Source organism: Oncorhynchus keta, chromosome 27 (assembly GCF_023373465.1).
Source record: "Oncorhynchus keta strain PuntledgeMale-10-30-2019 chromosome 27, Oket_V2, whole genome shotgun sequence".
Taxonomy (NCBI): domain Eukaryota; kingdom Metazoa; phylum Chordata; class Actinopteri; order Salmoniformes; family Salmonidae; genus Oncorhynchus; species Oncorhynchus keta.
In genome coordinates, this window is record NC_068447.1 from 30156548 (window position 1) to 30180335 (window position 23788).

Below are 23788 nucleotides of genomic sequence, written 5' to 3' on the forward strand. Positions count from 1 at the left end.
TCAAATGAAACCATTTGACATTTTATTTATTTGTTTTAAATCCTTATTGTAATTGTGTCATCCCACAATATGGCACATTAAGCATGAAATGTGTTTTCACACAAACAAGTAAAAGACCAGTGAAACCAATTAAATGAAAAGATGGAATACATCATACAGGATGATCACTACATATGCAACACTTATGTTACATTTATGTTAAATTAAACATATGTTAAATTTAACGGAGTTGAACATAGCCACGAGATAACACTAAAAGCACACGACCCATTCTAATAAATAGACCATGTGGTTTGCCATGGAGAGAACACTAGTTCACAATAAGGGTTTGTCTTAAAGAATCGATACATTTAGCAGGAGCTGTCAACATAAAACATAATATCTAAGATTTATCAGTCAGTCTTCAGACCCTCCTTGATGAGGTTGAGCTCATAGCACAGTGTCTCGTAGCGATAGGCCATACGGATCTGGGCCACATTGGTCTTGCGGATGTCGTTGCCCTCAGGGCCCTCCTTCAGATAGTCGGCACCCAGAAAGTGAGTCTTCTCCTGTAGATAAAAACCCAAGGCAACAAGGTTCAGAGGAAATTTAGCCATGGCAGACTACGACAGTGTTGTGTAATCCAACACATTGCTTTATTGTGTATTGTAACGTAACAAAATGCTTGAAAAGCCTGAAATTAACCATGAATCATGGCATGTCTTGGTAAAAAAATATTTACAGTTGAAGTCGGACGTTTACATACACCTTAGCCAAATTAATTTAAACTCAGTTTTTCACAATTCTGACGTTTAATCCTAGTAAAAATTCCCTGTCTTAGGTCAGTTAGGATCACCACTTTATTCTAAGAATGTGAAATTTGTCATATATATATATATAAATATTCATACACATAGCTCATATATCAAGCACACTCAGGCTGCTTTAAGAGCCTGTTTGTGACCATAGGATTAAAGATTGCACAACACACCCCATGAGCGCCAAACTAATCCGCCTGACTCAAGTCATTGCACGTACCCCTGCTAAAACAGGAACCAACACACACAGCCAGCCACCAAATGCCCTTCTCAGTTCTCCTTATTTTTTAAAATTTTACCTTTATTTAACCAGGCAAGTCAGTTAAGAACATATTCTTATTTTCAATGACGGCCTGGGAACAGTGGGTTAACTGCCTATTCAGGGGCAGAACGACAGATTTGTACCTTGTCAGCTCGGGGGTTTGAACTCACAACCTTCTGGTTACTAGTCCAACACTCTAACCACTAGGCTACGCTTACGACCCCGGGACACACAGACATTCCATCACACGAACACACACACTTCACTCCCCCCTCTACTGGTCAGGTGCCCAGAGCAGAGGACTCTGCTGTGCACCAATGGGGCTCCTACTCTGGCTAGAGCAGGTCCGCCACCAACCCTTCGGGACCATTCAGAAGGCGACACGACAAGACTCTACCTACATTATTCAATGTATAAAAACTACTGTAACCTCTGTTTAGTTCCCTTTTTCACCTGACTCCCTACTGAGTTATATGAATAAGGTCCGTGCACGTAAAAATGCAGGACAAGATATCTTTTGACTAAATAAACTGCCTTTTGTTACAACTGAAATCCACTCTGTCCAGCGTCGTTGTTTTGCATTCCCTCTCCAGTATGATAACACCAACAGAAGTCAGAATAATAGTAGAGAGAATGATTTATTTAAGCTTTTATTTATTTGATCACATTCCCAGTGGATCAGAAGTTACACTCAATTAGTATTTGGTAGCATTGCCTTTAAATTATTTAACTTGGGTCAAACGTTTCGGGTAGCCTTCCACAAGCTTCCCACAATAATGAGTGAATTTTTGCCCATTCCTCCTGACAGAGCTGGTGTAACTGAGTCAGGTTTGTAGGCCTCCTTGCTCGCACACACTTTTTCAGTTCTGCCACCAAATTTCTACGGGATTGAGGTCAGGGCTTTGTGATGGCCACTCCAATACCTTTACTTTGTTGTACTTAAGCCATTTTGCCACAACTTTGGAAGTATGCTTGGGGTCATTGTCCATTTGGAAGACCCATTTGAGACCAAGCTTTAACTTCCTGGCTGGTGTCTTGAGATGTTGCTTCAAATATATCCACATACTTTTCCCACCTCATGATGCCATCTATTTTGTGAAGTGCACCAGTCCCTCCTGCAGCAAAGCACCCCCAAAACATGATGCTGCCACCCCCGTGCTTCACGGTTGGGATGGTGTCTTCGGCTTGCAAGCCTCCCCCTTTTTCCTCCAAACATAACGATGGTCATTATGGCCAAACAGTTCTATTTTGTATCATCAGACCAGAGGACATTTCTCCAAAAAGTACGATCTTTGTGCCCATGTGCAGTTGCATACTGTAATCTGTCTTTTTTATGGCAGTTTTGGAGCAGTGGTTTCTTCCTTGCTGAGCGGCCTTTTCGGCCTGTCAAATCAAATCAAACTTTATTTTTCACATACACATAGTTAGCAGATGTTAATGCGAGTGTAGCAAAATGCTTGTGCATCTAGTTCTGACAATTCAGTAATTTCCAACTAGTAATCTAACCAAACAATTTCACAACAATTACATTAAACACATAAGTGTAAAGGAATGAATAAGAATATGTACATTAAAAAAATATATGAATGAGTGATGGTATAGAACGGCATAGGCAAGATGCAGTAGATGGTATAGAGTACAGTATATACATATGAAATGAGTAATGTAGGGTATGTAAACATTATATGAAGTGTCATTGTTTAAAGTGGCTAGTGATACATTTATTACATCCATTTTTCCAGTGGCTGTAGTGGAGTCAGTATGTTGGCAGCAGCCACTCAATGGTAGTGATGGCTGTATAACAGTCTGATGGCCTTGAGATAGACGCTGTTTTTCAGTCTCTCGGTCCCAGCTTTGATGCACCTGTACTGACCTCGCCTTCTGGATGATAACGGGGTGAACAGGCAGTGGCTTGGGTGGTTGTTGTCCTTGATGATCATTTTGGCCTTCCTGTGACATTGGGTGGTGTAGGTGTCCTGGAGGGCAGGTAGTTTGCCCCTGGTGATGCGTTGTACAGACGTCACTACCCTCTGGAGAGCCTTACGGTTATGGGCGGAGCAGTTGCCGTACCAGGCGGTGATTTTGTGAGTGTTTTTGGTGATGTCGATATCGGACTCGTTTTACTGTGGATATAGATACATTTGTACCTGTTTCCTCCAGCATCTTCACAGGGTCCTTTGCTGTTGTTCTGGGATTGATTTGCACTTTTCGCACCAAAGTACGTTCATCTCTAGGAGAAAGAACGCATCTCCTTCCTGTGCAGTATGACGGTTGCGTGGACCCATGGTGTTTATACTTGCGTACTATTGTTTGTACAGATGAATGTGGTACCTTCAGCCGTTTAGAAACTGATTTGTGGAGGTCTACAATTTTTATTCTGAGGTCTTGGCTGATTTCTTTTGATTTTCCCATGATGTCAAGCAAAGAGGCACTGAGTTTCAAGGTAAGCCTTGAAATACATCCACAAGTACACCTCCAATTGACTCAAATTATGTCAATTAGCCTATCAGAAGCTTCTAAAGCCTTGACACTAAGCACAATCAACTTAGTGTATGTAAGCTTCTGACCCACTGGAATTGTGATATAGTGAATTATAAGTGAAATAATCTGTCTGTAAACAATTGTTGGAAAAATGACTCGTGTCATGCACAAAGTAGATGTCCTAACCGACTTGTCAAAACTATAGTTTGTTAGTGGTTGTGGTTGATAAACAAGTTTTAATGACTCCAACCTAAGTGTATGTAAACTTCCGACTTCAACTGTATATGTATATACTGACAATTCAGGCCACAGTGTGGATAAATTGTGGGTCTCTGAGGCAGTGTATTGTTTATCCTGTTTGTCGTCTGTTGGGTTTTTTACCTCATTAGACAGGCCACTCTGCAGCACACTATTCCTGGAGATCTCACACATGTCACAGGTGCTGAGCTTGAACACCTGGGCTGCAATGGCGTACTCCTCCATCAGGGGCTCCTGAGGACACAGTCAGAGCAGAGTGAGCTGGTGAGCTGGGCATCTTGCTTACTCTCTATCAACCATTGCCATTTTGAACTTAAAGGTTAAACCAATGAACGGCACCCTAGGTCAGTTGATTGGCACGTAATGCACCAACATGAACCAAGAGAGCCCCAAACATACATATCCTACACAACACAGACAGTACCGGACGGGAACCCAATTTGGCCTCACCTTGGTGTAGTGGAACTGCATAGGGTCATCAGTGGACAGGGAGATGATCAGGCCCTTCTTGAGGAACTCCAGAACAGGATTCTTGGCATACTCCAGGAAGAGACTGTTGTTGCTGAGTGGAGACATGGCAATGGGAATCTGGGCCAGGAAGTAGAGGTACTGCAACACGGGGCTCTGTTGGGTGGGAGTGTTAAATACAAACATCAACATTAAGACCGTAGGAGTTAGTTGTGTCATGTGTTGATGGTGCCAAAGAGAGAAGGCTATTTTGTTTGGAGAGGTTACTAACCTTCTTGAGATTGAGGCCATGAGAGATGTTGTCAGCGGTCATGAAGGAGGCCAGCAGATGGGTGACGGCTCCAGCCTCTCCACAGTGGGGCCTGAACTGGAAGGTGTTCATTCCCCTAGCTCTAGGAAGCAAACATAAACACAGACTCAGAGACAGAATGATGGTCATGCACTCTAAGACACTGATAATGACACGGGTGTATCATGTTTGATTTGTACTTTTTCTGAAACAATTTCTTGAAGGACATGTGGATTGTGATTTGACATGTGATACTCACTTGCGTAGCTGGTTGATCATAGTGATATTGGCATACATGTAGTAGATGTAGTAGCTGTAGGAGGGGTTCTTGACAATGTCCCACTCCTCTGGCTTGGGGCTCTTGGTGCAGAACATGTGACCACTGTGCTTGGACTCGTCATCCACACTGTCGAAACCTGTCACCTACAGAACAGAGAAAGATGGAGAATTAAGAGATTGCCTTGATATTCAATGCATTTTCGACATACCAATCTTTCTTTTTATAAAGTGATTGAAAATGTCAAATTTAAAAAATCTAATTTCTCCCTTCTGAAAACATTTCCATCAAGGCTGGAAAACAATCATGAATTAGGACATTCGAGTGAAATACCCCTTGAAATTATAAATAAAAAATGTAAACCTCCTTTATCCCTGGTCTCTCATGCCAGTCTCACTCACATGCTTGAGGAAGATGCTGAGCTCAGGGTTGGCGTGGGGTTCGATGGTGGCCTGGAAAATAGGCATGAAGATGTTCTCCAGCATCTTTCCAAAGTGGGGCACAAAGTTCCTGCCTCTAAAGATGTCACTGAGGTGGAAGTACAGAGCATGAGCAGTTAGAAGTTAGTCAGACATTATTCGAAATGCACGAATATCATTAATTAGAGAGCCGTTTAAAAATATATTCTGTTCAGGTTTTGTTTTTTACTTTGAGTGCCAACATGACGCTCATAAACAAGTATTTCTAACACTTCCTGAAGAATATAATGGTAAAAAGGGTACATTCACTGATGAACAGAGGGATAGAACTTACTAGATCCTGGGCACTTGAATCATCCACTTGAGTTGAGGGGAGAAGACTCTATGCTTGTTGAACCAGCCGGAGAGCTTGATCCACTCGTTAGGATTACAGCCATAGATGGAAAGACGGGGCTCGGCATATTGGTACCTGGCATCCTCCAGGTCAGATGCCACTTCCTGGGTGCGAATAAAATGGAGAATTAGCTGATTGTAATTAAGCAGTGTTTATAAAAGGGATACTAACTCAGCCATAGCAGTCTAACCTTAATGATCCTGGCAAAGTACTCTCCGTCGATGTGGTTCTCTGTTTTCATGTACAGGTCACGCAGCTCACTGGCTCCCACAGGGTTGTACTTGGCATTGAACTTGTCAAAACGCTGAAAGGTTTGTCTGCCCTTGAGAGAAGAGGGTGAGAGAAGCATGTAAGACCAGGGAATGTACACACTGGCAATGGAAAAATAATACAAATATCAAAGCTGCATATTGTTTCACTATATGGATTTGACTATATAAGCAATCTACAGCTTCTGCCAAGAGGTCTGGAACTTTATTACACAGGAGGTCGTATCACACTTTCACTTTGGCCACAGGACTGCATTTCCCCTTTGAACGCTACACTAGCTAGAGGTAGGACTCACAGCGTGCACATCCAGGGAATCGACAGTGAGATCATAGGGATGTAGGTTGAGGTTGGCAAACAGTTCCTTCATGGTCACATCTTTGCCCTTAATATTTTGCACTACACGGTCAGCGTCCACCCTGTATGACTTCTTGATGAAGCGCAGGAGGTGCTTCTGGTTCATGCAGGCAGCTGCATGGATGTGGGTGTCTACCTACAACAGCACACACAGGAGTTATGAGAAAAAAATAGTTATTATGAGTTCTCTTTGTGGTGTACTGACCCTGCTTGAACAACAGGGGGAGCAGAGCACACAACATTTGCTATTTGCGAGCAGAAGCGGAAGTCGCACCCAGGTTGTGGGAAGTTAAAGTAGCCTACTCTAAAGCCCATAGACGTCTTTTGCATTCACAAATATAAGATATCTGTTGAACGGTCTTTTTTGTAATTTTGTTATTGCTGTCATTTTTATCAATGAAATGAAACTGGTGTAAACAGGGTGAATATTTCCCTGTTACAGGCAGTTCTTTTCAGTGTTGAATGTGCTCTGTGATTGACCATGTCTAGGGCCTTACTTTTAGGTGCAGAAATGGAGGCACTGTGCTTTTACGTTCATGACTAGGGAGGATACAGCTTATGTCAAATTGATGCCAAAAATGCCAAAAATGTGATTTTCCTAACTTTAATCTAATTCTCCTAACCGGCTACAAAAAGTACACTCTGACAAACTGTATACTACCTAGCCAAAACCTGCTTTTACTGGTATTTTCAGCATTATCCACTATTGTTGCTACAGGCAGAAAATCATAGTAATTGTTCTGTAATTTCTGATCAATAAATCAATGTCTGGTTGTGCATGTGTGTTAAGCCAGCACCTTAACCATTACACCAAGAGGTCTTAGGTTTAATACGCTAGGCCAATACTAATATGTTTTGTAAGGTGGCAGCTGTCTACCTTCCTGCAGTTGTAGAAGTCCCTATGGGGGTTCAGCTTCAGCTCCTTCATCTCCTCCATCTCGTTCAGCATCTCATGCACGTTGAACTTGGACATGAGGAACTTCAGACGACGGTGACTGTATGTCTTACTGCCACCCAGGAAAGACAGACAAAAATGTAATGTGGATCTTGTAAAGTTGTTAGGCATTTCATGGTGTGATATGTAGTCCATATGTTGGATTATTTGTTCCAGACCAGCCCTAAGGCTGCATTTATACAGGTAGCCCAATTCTAATCTTTTGCCCAATTATTGGCAAAAGCTGATCTGATTTGTCAAAAGACCAATTAGTGGAAAGAAAAAAAAGATCAGAAATGGTCTGCCTGTGTAAACGCAGCCTAGCTCACTTGATGCAAGTGTTTAAGCAGGGTTGGATCAAAAGCCACCACATACACACTACTGTGACTCTGCTGGGTTGGAGTTAACCTCGCTCCCAGGTTATTGCACACAGCACATATTACCAAATTCATAGATGCTAACTACCTTTAGTGTCTATTGATGAAGGTATCCTCTTCTAGGGAGACTTATGTGTTAAAATGCTCGATGCTCTGTCTGAACATGAACACGCATAGCTTGTGGAACATATCTTTGATATCAGCGAGAAATCATTTTCAAAAAAACAATTACTACACACCTTTATGGAGTTAGGACCTTATTAAGGAGTAACGGTAGGCTCGCCTACATTCCTTAAGCGTACATTCTTGGACTAAGTGCAGATAAGCATAGGACATTGTCCCATGAGCTCAGTCGGTAGAGCATGGCACTTGCAACGCCAGGGTTGTGGGTTTGACTCCCATGGGGGCCTCGTATGAACAAATAGGAAAATGTATGCACTCAAAGTCGCTCTGGATAAGCACGTCTGCTAAATGACTAAAAATGTAAAAACATCAACATTTAAAAGTTAGCTTAGTGGGAATGACAACAGAATTCAATGGGTGTGACCTGCCATTAATACAGGTAACGAGTGGAGGACAGAGGAGCCTCTTAAAGAAGAAGTTACAGGTCTGTGAGAGCCAGAAATCTCGCTTGTTTGTAGGTGACCAAATACTTATTTTCCACCATAATTTGCAAATAAATTCATAAAAAAATCCTACAATGTGATTTTCTAGATTTTTTTTCTAATTGTGTCTGTCATAGTTGAAGTGTACCTATGATGAAAATTTTACAGGCCTCTCTCATCTTTTTAAGTGGAAGAACTTGCACAATTGGTGGCTGACTAAATACTTTTTTGCCCCACTGTATAAGTTATCCTGTACGAACCTTTGTGCTGAATACATTACGTTGTTACAGGTGTCAAGCTTATGGGCATGTGGCAGCAGTGTGTAGGAGGGAGGTTCCTAGGTGTGAGAAGTGTGCAGAAGGGCATGAGACAAAGGAATGTATAGCATTGGGGAAAGTAGTGGTATGTGTTAATTGTAGGGGTGCCCATGGGGGTGGGGGTCAGAAATGTCCTGTGTGAGAGAGGCAGGTTGAGGTTTCCAGGGTTAGAGTAATGCAGAAGTTGTCATATGCTGAGGCAGTGAAGAAAGTAGAGGAAGATGGGTCAAAGAGGAGGGATCCTAGGAGGAGTGGTGTGAGTAGTAGATCTGTACCAGTACAGAAGGATAGGACAACAAGTGATATATATTATTCCGTAAGAATGGATTTTTTGCATTTACAGCAATGGTTATCAACTGTCCTGCAGGAATGGAACATAAGTCACAGAAAGCTGAGGTTGTGGTGGCAGCTGCAGAGAGGTATTTGGGTGTGCGAGACTTGACATCAGAAGAGTTACAGGGTGTGTTAAGTGTTGGTGTCCCATCCTTTCAGGTTGTTGGCCTGAGGTAGGTCTTAATAGATTTAAATAGTAGAGAAGTGTGGTGTCCTTTTGTATTATTTGTAGTGTAGTGTTAGATGGTAGGGTACTTGTTTATTTATTTATTCTTTCAAGCAAAGTATAAGGGAGTTGTACTCCAGTCTAGTAGGTGGCGGTAATGCAAAATGTATTGGATGCCAACCGCTGTTAAACCTCATCGATTAAGTTCTGTATTGGCTATCCAAGGCCAAGTTTTCCGCTTTGGTCCACCAGACTCTTCGCATTTGGCCGGAAGTGTCTTGTAATGAGATTAGGTTTGAGTTGACCTCTCATTGTGCAGTAAAACTCACGTTGGGCCCTGTGCAATCAGAGCAATGAGGAAGTTCATGTCGTCGATGAAGGTTTCGTAGTGGGGGGCGGGCATGTTCTCGATGGGTTTGTGTTGGTCGGCCTCTGCTGCGTCTTTGTATACGTAGATGACACCGTCCTTCATACGCGCTACCCAGCTCAGGTTTTCGGGCAGGCACTTGGTGTTGAAGGGGTCCTCACCCTCCTTGGGTGGGGATGTGAAGACTGGCAAACAAAATGGTAGCTGTTAGATACTTTCTTGTCAGTAATCATCTGTCACGAGAAACTACTGCATGCATACCCCAGACATTTACATTCACACTTGCCAGCCTATTCCCTTACCTGGTTGCACGGAGTGTTCAGGCTTAAAGGGCTCTCCCTCAATGTCCCTCAGGTACTGGGATGTGGTGAGGGGGAAGCGCTGGTAGGCCAGCCTCATGTACTTCTCTCTGATGGTCAGAGCACGGTACACACCCTTACAGGAAAGCTCAAAGTCATCCATGGTCACCTATGAGTAGCGAGGGGAATGATGGAATAAGTGCCCTGTTCCCATACTTAAAAATAAAAAAAATGCATCCTTCCATCCCTTGAAGTAATCACTGATCTAACACAAACGGATAATTGTCAGCAAGTTGTCAGTTTACAATGGGACCAAATAATTTGATAATATTCATAAGTGGGTTAGGTAGTAATGCTTAAGTTGGCAGAGGGGAAAGTGAACAGTTTGATAAGCAGGCCCCACATCCTCCTTATGATTTCTCTCTGTAAATGTCAGAGACATTTTTTAAACTTAAACCCAGGCATCTGCTGTTGGCTCCTAGTCTCCAGTGTAGAGGGATCTATTCCTTGAGGAGGCTTCCCTACAAGAGGTTAATGACCCAGACCCAGAGACACATACTAGCCATAGTCGTCAAGTTCACACCCGAGCCACAAGACATTTGCTGCTTTTTGAGGGGGAGAGGGAGGAGGCAGCATAGATAGTGTGTTATGTATGCGTTTATGAGCGGGTCCATCCTGTTGGACCAGGTCTCTCTTGCAAAGGGGATTTGATCTCAATAAGTCTAACCTGGATAAGAGAGAAACATAGGCTACATAGCTAAGATATAATACCCCAGAGGCGTAGTCTCCAATGATGGCCACTCTCTGGAAGTCAGGCACTTCTAGGTAGGTTGGGGTGTCCATCAACACCTCCGCCACAGGTGCCAGCACCTTCCTGGCCTGGTCACTCATGGACTGTGGCAAAGTCATGGTGCGACACTTTTGTAGTCTCTTCTTACTGCCGAGCGACAGGGGAGGTGCGACAGACAAAGAGTGGATTTAGTGATAAGGTAAAGGGCGAGACTATATGGACATGCCTGGTACACCCAAATTGATGACATATGTCACCCAGCTGAGACGAATGGATTCGGTTCAGTCAGTCATACCGTCGTCCTGATGAGCCCATCCCAGCTAGTTAGCTTATGCTGGTTAGCTGGCTTGGCAACAACAGCAGCATGGCGCTAGATAAAACTGCTAATATAAAGTGATATTTAGTTCAATCGGCGAGGGAGAAATAACTTGTATTGGTCACCATCTGGATATCACCGTGACATGCCAATTAAAAGTTCTACAGCTGCACCATCAAGTGCATCGTGAACGGTTGCATCACTGCCTGGTATGGCAACTGCTCGGGATCTGACCGTAAGGTGCTACAGCCCAGTACATCACTGGGGCCAAGCTTCCTGCCATCCAGGACCTATATAATAGGCAGTGTCAGAGGAAAGCCAATAAAATAGTCAGAGACTCCAGTCACCAAAGTCGTAGACTGTTCTCTCTGCTACCGCATTGCAAGCGGTACTGGAGCGCCAAGTCCAGGACCAAAAGGCTCCTTAACAGCTTCTACCCCCAAGCCATGAGCCTGCTGAACAATTAATAAAATGGCCACCTGACTATTTAATTTGACACCCCCTCTCCATTGGTTTTGTACACTGCTGCTACATTGACACTCCAACCTACATGTACTAATTACCTCAACTAACCTGTACCCCAGCACACTGACTCGGTACCCCCTGTAAATAGCTTTGTTATTGCGTTACTTTTTACTTTAGTTTGGTAAATATTTTCTTAACTCTTCTTGGACTGCACTGTTGGTTAAGGGCTTGTAAGTAAGCATTTCAAAGTAAGGTTTACACTTGCTGTACTCTGCACATGTGACAAATAAAGTTTGATTTGATTAGCTAACGTAACGACAAGCTGGTGCGAATGACCAGTGCAAAGGTCTGTTTTCTAAGTGCTTCCCACTGGGCATTTGTATCATGTCGCTGGCGGTAGCTAATGTCATTAGAACGACTGACTGAATTGAATTTGTTCATCACCATTCAAGCGCGACATAGAGCTTGTTGTAGTCCTAAAAAACAGAAACCAGTTACCTCTATGGTTCAGCCATTCCTATGGTTTTTGAGATAAACGCCGAGGTTAACACAGGCTTAGGAAATCTTATAAGTTTTGTCCTTTAATATAAGTCAGTTACAATGACCTTTATGAATTATGAAGCCTTTGTGCTTTACGTGCTTTTCACAATTACGTACATGCTTCAAAATTCACAAAAAGTTACGTTATCTGATGAAGATGATCATAGAACAAAACGTATAAGATCTAAGCCTGTGTTTACCACAGAAATGAAGGCTATTCCATGAGAGAAATCTACAAGAAACTGATGATCCTGTACAACGCTGTGTACTACTCCCTTCACAGAACAGCCCTTTATCAAACTAGACACTCGAATGTACTTGTGCTCTTGCTCAGTTATGCACCGGGGCCTCCCACTCCTCTTTCTATTCTGGTTAGGGCCAGTTTACGCTGTTCTGAGAAGGGAGTAGTACACAGCATTGTACGAGATCTTCAGTTTCTTGGCAATTTCTCACATCGAATAGCCTTCATTTCTCAGTTCAAGAAAAGACTGACGAATTTCAGAAGAAAGTTCTTTGTTTCTGGCCATTTCAAGCCAATAATTGAACCCACAAATGATGAGGCTCCAGATGCTCAACTAGTCTAAAGAAGGCCAGTTTTATTGCTTCTTTAATCAGAACAACAGTTTTCAGTTGTGCTAACATAATTGCAAAAGTAACGGGCCTCTGTATGCCTATGTAGATATTCCATTTAAAAAATCTGTCGTTTCCAGCTACAACAGTCATTTAAAACATTAACAATGTCTACACTGTTATTTTAATGGACAAAAAATGTGCTTTTCTTTCTATAACAAGGACAAACTTTTGAACGGTAGTGTATATAAGTTGATGAAATGCCATGTGCGTCCACTTATATCAGGAGTAAACCCTCTATTTCACATCTTCCTCTCTGCTAATACCCACCGTTTCTCAGTATCTTCTTCAGTCTGCAGGTGGTAGGCCATTTCCTGTTTAAGGATGGGACAGTCATCTTGCTCTTCAAACAAGGAAATCTCATCGCGGACGCCCTCACCTTTGGTCTCCGATGCAAAGACTTCCTCTGCAAAGGCACGCATGTGCTCATCGGTCTCTGGCAGAAACATTTACAAACGTGTTACCCACCCCATTTTTCTGTAAGGTAATAGCAAGTTACTAAGTGTGCACTTTTCTTATGTCATATGCCACATCACATTTTGTTTCCCAAAAGCTTTTAAGTGTACTACACAGGACATGATGCAATGAAATGGACAACATGGAGCGCTGACCTGAAACAAGCACTGAACATGAAACAAGCTATCAACAGCATAGATACAACAGGTGTGAATGATCAAGAAAGCTAGGATGGTCAAATCCATCATGATTTAAATTATTGGTTGAAATGATCTTGTAAACAACAAGGTAGTACCACAGAGGGAAACATTAGACATACCTTACTGCAGTTGAAAACACTCTCCAGCAGCGCATGCTTTGTGTGTGTATAAGACCAAGCAGAACTTGGTCCAACGTCAACTCACACAGCTCTGATCACTAGCTTGGACTGGTAACACAAGGTTCCATGCACACAGAGCTACAGTAATCCAGCACAAACAATAGGGCCCGACGACTCACATAAACACTCAAAGGCTTGCTCTACTGATACATCCAATATCTACAGTACAAACAAAACAGCCTTCTAGAGCCAAACAAGACAAAAGAGGCTGTGATACTACACAACTGCAGAAACTCTTGGCCTATCTTGTTCATGGAGTCAGAGTATCTCTGGACTCAACAAGGCCCAGAAACCTCATGCGCCATCAGACTGATACATTTATTGACTTATTAATTTGTCTAGCATCCACTGCAAACTCTATTCTATGACAAATAAGTGAGTAAATGAATGTTGGCAGTCACACATTTCAATGGTGGGACATAGACGCAGGGTCAGGCTACTCTAGGATTGCTGTCTTCTTCTCACCCTTCATACTTACTTTGACCTGATACTCCATTCCACAGCAGGAGAGAAGAGGATAAACCAAAAGGCAACCAATGAAACAAAATAAAAGTCAGGTTACGGATTAAATGAATGAGTTAGATAATGTTAATACACATTAAAATGAATGAGACACCCTTCCCTGGTCTGTTTTATTTGATCAAACGACGGAAAACCCTTTTCCCATTTTGAGATGCAACATGTAAACATCCAAGGATTCAGCATGAGATAATGAACATGATAGTCAATTGAGTTAACTCATGAATGTGTTGATGAAATACTAACAATGAATCACAACATGACTGAAAAGACACAACAAAATCAACTAAAGTGGCAATGGATGTTTATCGAGGTTAAACATGAATTAACAAGCATGAAATTACTTACAGAAGTAAGGCCATTGTTTTTGGTAGAATATGAATCACGATTTTTAGGGAACATGTTACGTTTAAATTAAGGTTATTGCAAAACAGTATGTCATGGTTCTAAAATAGTGGTCAGTCAGACACTGGTTCATTTCTAATGTTTCGATGTTTAGGTTCCTCCCCCTGACAGTAGCATATGGGCCAAGATGAACTGTAATCTATGGTTTGCTTGTTTGTTTTTTACCAGCTATTCAAATCGTAAGTTAAATTTAGCCAATGCTAGATAAAATCAAAATGATAGAGGCATGCGTTCAATGTTCTAAAATCCATGGCCAAATGATTTCAAATCAACTTAGTTTGACGTGGTGATTTGGCCTTTTCTTCTTTTTTAAAACTTTTTTTTTTTACATTGCATGAATGTACCCCTATGAATGTACCCCTATGGAATGTACCCCTATGGAATGTACCCCTACGAATGTACCCCTATGGAATGTACCCCTATGGAATGTACCCCTATGAATGTACCCCTATGAATGTATCCCTATGGAATGTACCCCTATGAATGTACCCCTATGAATGTACCCCTATGAATGTACCCCTATGGAATGTACCCCTATGAATGTACCCCTATGAATGTACCCCTATGAATGTACCCCTATGGAATGTACCCATATGGAATGTACCCCCCTATAAATGTACCCCTATGAATGTACCGCTATGAATGTACCCCTTTGAATGTACCCCTATGAAATGTACCCCTATGAATGTACCCCTATGGAATGTACCCCTATGAATGTACCCCTATGAATGTACCCCTATGGAATGTACCCCTATGTAATGTACCCCTATGAATGTACCCCTATGGAATGTACCCCTATCACTAACATGGAGTTTTAGCTAGCGTTGGCTAAAGTTAGCTGAAGTTTGTAGTTTAATGAAAACCGAACCATGGATTACAGTATCTCCTAGCCCATAGACTACTTTCAGGGTGAGGAACCATCCAACGTTGAGTTGTAAAATACTGAACTTCTCCTTTAAACCCAACTTTTAATATAGATTCTCTATTGAGCATGCATTTTAGTCCAGTAGTAGGCTTAATGGAATTATTAATGTTGTATCTCTAAGATCCATGCAAAGAGTAGAACCATCCATGAGATTTCCAACATTCAGGGGACGGGGGAAAGAAAACATTTACTCATCCCTTCACAGCACAAACAAGTCTGGAGAACCAAGAGCATCGTGTCTGTTGAGTTTCCTGTCATGCATTCCCATGTACAGTGACTCACTGAGACAGGCCACCTTTGATTCATTTATTCTCTATACCCCCCTAATACTCAACTGGCGGACCGGATCCGGACCCAGAACAGGGTCAATAGGCCGGTAAATAAAACAATTAAAAATCATATAAACACACATTAGACATGGAAGAATGCATAGAATTGCAGAAAATTAGCTTCAAAACAATAACATTTTCTCTCCAACAAGAGGGGTGTGAAGAGTTTGGGGTTGCATGGGTTGGCGAGGTGGGGGTCTGTTACTACGCCGATAATTGACATTATCCATCCAGATGTTTGCCACCTAGGAAATGTGTGTGACTGGAACTTCTCAAATAGTACTTGAGTACTCCTGCTCTATACGTTATCCTTGGATGAAGAAAAAATGTTTTTCACCTCTCTTGTGCTTGTCTCCCCCCAGGTGTCACCCATTTCCCCCATTATCCCCTGTGCATTTATATCGGTGTTTTTTGTTGGTCTGTTGCTAGTTTGTCTTGTCTCGTCAAGTCTACCAGCGTGTTTTATCCCGTGCGCCTTTTCTCTCTAGTCCCTGTTTTCTAAACTCAGCAAAAAAAGAAACGTCCTCTCACTGTCAACTGCATTTATTTTCAGCAAACTTAACGTGTACATGTTTGTATGAACATACCAAGATTCAACAACAAAGACATAAACTGAACAAGTTCCACGGACATGTAACGGACATAAATGGAATAATGTGTCCCTGAACAAAGGGGGGGGGGGTCAAAATCAATAGTAAAAGTTAGTATCTGGTGTGGCCACCAGCTGCATTAAGTACTGCAGTGCATCTCCTCCTCATGGACTGCACCAGATGTGCCCGTTCTTGCTGTGAGATGTTAACCCACTCTTCCACCAAGGCACCTGCAAGTTCCTGGACATTTCTGGGGAGAATGGCCCTAGCCCTCACCCTCCAATCCAGCAGGTCCCAAACGTGCTCAATGGGATTGAGAGCCGGGCTCTTCACTGGCCATGGCAGAACACTGACATTCCTGTCTTGCAGGAAATCATGCACAGAATGAGCAGTATGGCTGGTGGCATTGTCATGCTGTCAGGATGAGCCTGCAGGAAGGGTACCACATGACGGAAGAGGATGTCTTCCCTGTAATGCACAGCATTGAGATTGCCTGCAATGACAACGAGCTCAGTCTGATGATGCTGTGACACACCACCCCAGACCATGACGGACCCTCCACCTCCAAATCGATCCTGCTCCAGAGTACAGAACTCAGTGTAACGCTCATTCCTTTGACGATAAACGCGAATCCGAATATCACCCCTGTTGAGACAAAACCGCGACTCGTCAGTGAAGAGCACTTTTTGCCTGTCCTGTCTGGTTCAGCGATAGTGGGTTTGTGCCCATAGGCGACATTGCTGCCAGTGATGTCTGCCATACAACAGGCCGACAAGCCCTCAGTCCAGCATCTCTCAGCCAATTGCGGACAGTCTGAGCACTGATGGAGGTTGTGCATTCCTGGTGTAACTCGGGCAGTTGTTGTTGTCATCCTGTACCTGTCCCGCAGGTGTGATGTTCGGATGTACTGATCCTGTGCAGGTGTTGTTACACGTGGTCTGCCACTGCAAGGACAATCAGCTGTCTGTCCTGTCTCCCTGTAGCTCTGTCTTAGGCGTCTCGCAGTATGGATATTGCAATTTATTGCCCTGACCACATCTGCAGTCCTCATTCCTCCTTGCAGCATGCCTAAGGCACGTTCACACAGATGAGCAGGGTGTTTTTCAGAGTCAGTAGAAAGGCCTCTTTAGTTTTCATAACTGTGACCTTAATTGCCTACCGTCTGTAAGCTATTAGTGTCTTAATGACCGTTCCACAGGTGCATGTTCATGAATTGTTTATGGTTCATTGAACAAGCATGGAAAACAATGTTTAATCCCTTTACAATGAAGATCTGTGAAGTTATTTGGAATTTTATGAATTATCTTTGAAAGAAAGGGTCCTGTAATAAGTACGTTTATTTTTTTTTGCTGAGTTTAGTTCTTCCAGTTTTGACCTTTCTACCTGAGCCTGCCTGCCGTTCTGTACATTTCTGACACTGCCGTGGATTACTGACCTCTGCCTGCCCCGACCCCGAGCCTGCCTGCTGTTCTGTACCTTACTGACTCTGCCCTGGATTACTGACCTCTGCCTGCCCCGACCCCGAGCCTGCCTGCTGTTCTGTACCTTACTGACTCTGCCCTGGATTACTGACCTCTGCCTGCCCCGACCCCGAGCCTGCCTGCTGTTCTGTACCTTACTGACTCTGCCCTGGATTACTGACCTCTGCCTGCCCCGACCCCGAGCCTGCCTGCTGTTCTGTACCTTACTGACTCTGCCCTGGATTACTGACCTCTGCCTGCTCTTGACCTGTCATTTGCCTGACCCCTATTTTGTTAATAAACATCTGTGAGTCGAACTGTCTGCATCTGGGTCTTATCCTGAGCCTTGATAGTACGAACTGGCCATGACTGACCCAGCAGACTCGGACCAGCTCCGCAACGCCATCTCCTATCTAGGAGCCACCACTGGGAGACACAAGGAGTTACTTCGAGATCTTATGGAAGGATTCCAGACCTTGGCGGAATGCCATGACCATGCCTTGAATACATTGCTGGAGCAATTCTGCAGATTTTCTGTTAGGCAGCAATGCCCTCTTATGATTAGAATGACACTCAGTAATTTGTTAGTCTTACAGGGTGCTGATGGTGATGATACAGTTCTATTCAGTACCGGTATTCCAAGGAAGACATCACATGACCCAGCTGTTTAACATAATGTTTGGATAACAATAGCCTAAGAACAAAAAAGATCAGAAATGGGCTACTTGTCTAAACACAGCTTAAAAGGCATCACACACATACAGTTGAGTCGGAAGTTTACATACACTTAGGTTGGAATCATTAAAACTCTTTTTTTCAACCACTCCACAAATTTCTTGTTAACAAACTATAGTTTTGGCAAGTCAGTTAGGACATCTACTTTGTGCATGACACAAGTCATTTTTCCAACAATTGTTTACAGACAGATTATTTAACTTATAACTCACTGTATCACAATTCCAGTGGGTCAGAAGTTTACATACACTAAGTTGACTGTGCCTTTAACCAGCTTGGAAAATTCCAGAAAATTATGTCATGGCTTTAGAAGCTTCTGATAGGCTAATTGACATAATTTCAGTCAATTGGAGGTGTACCTGTGGATGTATTTCAAGGCCTACCTTCAAAACCAGTGCCTCTGATTGACATCATGGGAAAATCAAAAGAAATCAGCCAAGACCTCAGAATTGTTTTTGTAGATCTCCACAAGTCAGGTTCATCCTTGGGAACAATTCCCAAACGCCTGAAGGTACCACGTTCATCTGTACAAACAATAGTACGCAAGTATAAACACCATGGGACCACGCAGCCGTCATACCGCTCAGGAAGGAGATGCATTCTGTCTCCTATAGATGAACGTACTTTGGTGTGAAAAGTGCAAATCAATCTCAGAACAACAGCAAAGGACCTTGTGAAGATGCTGGAGGAAACAGGTACACATGTATCCACAATAAAAACGAGTCCTATAATGACATAAGCTGAAAGGACACTCAGCAAGGAAGGAGCCACTGCTCCAAAACTGCCATTAAAAAAGCCAGACTACGGTTTGCAACTGCACATGAGGACAAAGATCGTACTTTTTGGATAAATGTCCTCTGGTCTGATGAAACAAAAATAGAACTGTTTGGCCAAAATGACCATCGTTATGTTTCGAGGAAAAAGGGGGACGCTTGCAAGCTGAAGAAAACCATCCCAAACAGGACGCATGGGGGTGGCAGCATCACGTTGTGGGGGTGCTTTGCAGCAGGAGGGGCTTGTGCACTTCACAAAATAGATGACATCATGAGGAAAGACAATGATGTGGATATATTGAAGCAACATCTCAAGACATCAGTCAGGAAGTTAAAGCTTGGTCACAAATGGGTCTTCCAAATGGACAATGACCCCAAGAATACAATAGGTTGTGGCAAAAATGGCTTAAAGACAACAAAGTCAAGGTATTGGAGTGGCCATCACAAAGTCCTGATCTCAATCCTATAGAAAATGTGTGGGCAGAACTGAAAAAGCTTGTGCAAGCAAGGAGGTCTACAAACCTGACTCAGTTACACCAGCTCTGTCAGGACGAATGTGCCTAAATTCACCCAACTTATTGTGGGAAGCTTGTGGAAGGCTACCCGAAACATTTGACCCAAGTTCAACAATTTAAAGGCAATGCTACCAAATACTAATTGAGTGTATGTAAACTTCTGACCCACTGGGAATGTGATGAATTAGATAAAAGCTGAAATAAATCATTCTCTCTACTATTATTCTGACATTTCACATTCTTAAAATAACGTGGTGATCCTAATTTTTACAAGGATTAAATGTCAGGAATTGTGAAAAACTGAGTTTAAATGTATTTGGTTAAGGTGTATGTAAACTTCTGACTTCAACTGTAGTGGTCCACATGCATATTGGTCCACATCCATGTTCAATGTAACATATAGTCATGTCTATATATAACAGAAATACTGGACCTGGGAAGACTCCCCAACACTGAAGTATTTTGTAATTTTGGATTGCTTGTCCATAGGTAGAGGCTCAAATTACGCCTTAATGACTTCGTATTAAAGCTGTCAAGCCAATTCTCTGCCCACCAATTATAACGTCAGAGTGGTACTGACAGACAAACAAGTGCCTCAATGGGAATTTATCACCTGAACAGTTGGCTAGTCTGTGCTCATCACCTGGTGCGACTGGATTAGTCAGTCAACATATCAAAGCTTTCTGATATTGAGTCAAATTGATAGTAGGAACTTTTATCCTGTATACATCTTTACAAGTAACATTTCTGAATGGATTGTCTGAAAGAAAAATGATTCTGACAAAATCAGCAGAGGTAAGTGACCATCAAATTTGAGTTACCAACACATATTTAGAGTTTGACGTTCACAATAAAATATGGGTAGTCCATTAAAGGTCAACTGCCCTTTACTGGCCTATGTGGCATCAATAGGAGCCAAACATTTATACTAGTGTCAAAATGTACTACAAAGTGTAAATAGGATCATTTTGGTTATAAAGTCAGTCTCGTCCAAAACGGAGTATGGTTAGTCACTGCTTCATGACTTACTTGAGGATTTGGTTTGGATTACAATTATGTCAACAATTAATTCCCCCTTTTGCCTATTTACATGTGTGGTGGTTTTCTGTTAAAAGACAACTCAGGTTTGCTTTGCATGGCCCGGTGCCCCGGGTGGGCAGAGACCTCTCCTTAGGATGACCAATGGAATGGTCAAAAATAAGCAAACCCAGCCCACCCAGGTCACGCAAAATGAACTTGCTAGCATTTCTTAATGATCATTGTTGAAACACTAGGTTAAATCAGGAAGTGCAGTCACCCTTTAATAACAAGCTTTTAAATAAATATAAACCCTGGAAGATTATGATTAGAGCGAGAAATCATTGTACTTGAATAAAGGCTATTTACGAAAGAACTACATTTTCATATATAAAATACTGCACTCTGGAAACCTGTGTTCTACTGGCTACAATGCTGCATGACAGGACTACCAACAATCTCAGGCCTGGGCATGGCTTGGAAGTGGGGCAGCAGTCTGTGGCAGCAGTGGCACCCACCAGACGACTCACCTGGCATATTGACTTTAGGCATGGTTCCCTTCCACAAACTCGATCCCTGAGGCCTGGCAAAGCTGGTCAGCTACTGGTCTGGTGTAGCGGGAAGTGTGGAGCCCTCTGCCTCTCCAATGCAATATGAAACTGTGCTTGCGCTGTGTAACCAGAGCTTGCTGTGCCCACACTGGAGGCATGACAGAGGATTCCGCATCACCACTCTATTTTAAGTTTTAACATGCCAAGTCTCACTGACAAGTACACATAGCGGGAGAGAGGGTGAGGGTCTGGTGTTACAAGTTCAAAAGCACATACTCATTTGCGTCACTTGAGTGGGTTGAGTCACTGGCGTGATCTTCCTGTCCGGGTTGGAGCCCCCCATTTGGTTGTGCCGTGGCGGAGATCTTTGTGGGCTATACTCGGCCTTGTTTCAGGATGGTAAGTTGGTGGTTGAAGTATCCCTCTCGTGGTGTGGGGGCTATGCTTTGGCAAAGTGGGTGGGGTTATATCCTGCCTGTTTGGCCCTATCCGGGGGTATCGTCAGATAGGGCCACAGTGTCTCCCGACCCCTCCTGTCTCAGCCTCCAGTATTTATGCTGCAGTAGTTTGTGTTGGGGGGCTAGGGTCAGTCTGTTATATCTGGAGTATTTCTCCTGTCTTATACGGTGTCCTGTGTGAATTTAAGTATGCTCTCTCTAATTCTCTCTCTCGTTCTTTCTTTCTTTCTTTCTCTCTCTCGGGGGACCTGAGCCCTAGGACCATGCCTCAGGAATACCTGGCCTGATGACTCCTTGCTGTCCCCAGTCCACCTGGCCGTGCTGCTGCTCCAGTTTCAACTGTTCTGTCTGCGGCTATGGCACCCTGACCTGTTTACTGGACGTGCTACCTGTCCCAGACCTGCTGTTTTCAACTCTCTAGAGAAAGCAGGAGCGGTAGAGATACTCTGAATGATCGGCGATGAAAAGCCAACTGACATTTACTCTTGAGATGCTGACCTGTTGCACCCTCGACAACCACTGTGATTATTATTATTTGACCCTGGTGGTCATCTATGAACATTTGAACATCTTGGCCATGTTCTGTTATAATCTCCAACGGGCACAGCCAGAATAGGACTGGCCACCCCTCATAGCCTGGTTCCTCTTTCAGTTTCTTCCTAGGTTCTGGCCTTTCTAGGGAGTTTTTCCTAGCCACTGTGCTTCTACACCTGCATTGCTTGCTGTATGGGGTTTTAGGCTGGGTTTCTGTACAGCACTTTGTGACATCAGATGATGTAAGGGCTTTATAAATACATTTGATTTGAGATCACATGATTTTATGGGTGTGTGGATCATGCAATGGTCCTGCTTGTCTTGCACTGCAGAATTGACATCCTCCACTTCCTGACAGGGTAAGGGTTAAAACATGTAAGAAAATGTTCACTGAGTTAAAGATAATGTAATCTGAAGTATAAAATATTCTCCTTTCGCCCACTGTCATGCTCTGAAAGGGTGCCAAAACGCAACAATTGATCTAATAGGACTTAAACTTGCTCAGCAAAGTAAACCAATCTGACCAGATACTTTTACAACATAAAGGACGTATTGAGAATAAACAAAACGTTCTGAAATGTATTTTGAGTAACCTTGAAAAGACAAGTTAACACATATCTCCGAGTTTGGAAATTTGTTTGGAGTGGCAGCTCATGGAAGCTTTTTGAGGACATCGGGTTTTTTTGTACACTTTTGAGATGGTACTGGGATAGAGGCCAAGAACACACTGAACAACTGAGCCCCTGCCCCAACCTCATGCCCGAATCTCCAATGCCACCCCCTCCCCTCCCCCAAAGACATTTAGAGAATGCAATCCCAAATGTCAAAGCTTATTTCCGTGTGCAGCCAGTTAAAGACATCAAGTCAGAGAGATGAGGAGGGAGGTGGGCAGTGGGGGGCACTGGGTAAAGAGAGGAGGGAGGTGGGCAGTGGGGGGCACTGGGTAAAGAGAGGAGGGAGGTGGGCAGTGGGGGGCACTGGGTAAAGAGAGGAGGGAGGTGGGCAGTGGGGGGCACTGGGTAAAGAGAGGAGGGAGGTGGGCAGTGGGGGCACTGGGTAAAGAGAGGAGGGAGGTGGGCAGTGGGGGGCACTGGGTAAAGAGAGGAGGGAGGTGGGCAGTGGGGGGCACTGGGTAAAGAGAGGAGGGAGGTGGGCAGTGGGGGCACTGGGTAAAGAGAGGAGGGAGGTGGGCAGTGGGGGCACTGGGTAAAGAGAGAAGGGAGGTGGGCAGTGGGGGCACTGGGTAAAGAGAGGAGGAAGGTGGGCAGTGGGGGCACTGGGTAAAGAGAGGAGGGAGGTGGGCAGTGGGGGCACTGGGTAAAGAGATGGGGGAGGTGGGCAGTGGGGGCACTGGGTAGAGAGGAGGGAGGTGGGCAGTGGGGGCACTGGGTAGAGAGGAGGGAGGTGGGCAGTGGGGGCACTGGGTAAAGAGAGGAGGGAGGTGGGCAGTGGGGGCACTGGGTAGAGAGGAGGGAGGTGGGCAGTGGGGGGCACTGGGTAAAGAGAGGAGGGAGGTGGGCAGTGGGGGCACTGGGTAAAGAGAGGAGGGAGGTGGGCAGTGGGGGCACTGGGTAGAGAGGAGGGAGGTGGGCAGTGGGGGACACTAGGTAAAGAGAGGAGGGAGGTGGGCAGTGGGGGCACTGGGTAAAGAGAGGAGGGAGGTGGGCAGTGGGGGCATTGGGTAGAGAGGAGGGAGGTAGGCAGTGGGAGGCACTGGGTAAAGAGAGGAGGGAG

At 43.8% G+C, this 23788-nt stretch overlaps 1 protein-coding gene across 1 annotated transcript; it reads right to left on the minus strand.

Moving 5' to 3' along the window:
* On the minus strand, positions 1-21205 carry LOC118359767 (AMP deaminase 1-like). Its single transcript, XM_035738474.2, has 15 exons — positions 21042-21205; positions 12679-12844; positions 10439-10604; positions 9671-9836; positions 9331-9553; positions 7147-7276; positions 6211-6405; positions 5836-5967; positions 5586-5749; positions 5234-5360; positions 4815-4978; positions 4538-4658; positions 4249-4422; positions 3922-4032; positions 1-548 (listed from the first exon to the last, which is right to left on the minus strand). Exons 1-15 carry the CDS (start codon positions 21061-21063, stop codon positions 393-395), a joined length of 2217 nt encoding a protein of 738 aa, XP_035594367.1. The 5' UTR covers positions 21064-21205; the 3' UTR covers positions 1-392.
* Positions 21206-23788: the final 2583 nt, after the last annotated feature.

Coding starts and splice junctions, on each gene's coding strand:
- LOC118359767 (XM_035738474.2), bottom strand. CDS start 21,063: ATGCCTAAAGTCAATATGCCAG. Junction 6,406..7,146: donor ACTTCTACAACTGCAGGAAG/GTAGACAGCTGC, acceptor GTGCTGTTGTAG/GTAGACACCCACATCCATGC. Junction 4,659..4,814: donor ATGATCAACCAGCTACGCAA/GTGAGTATCACA, acceptor TTTGCTTCCTAG/AGCTAGGGGAATGAACACCT.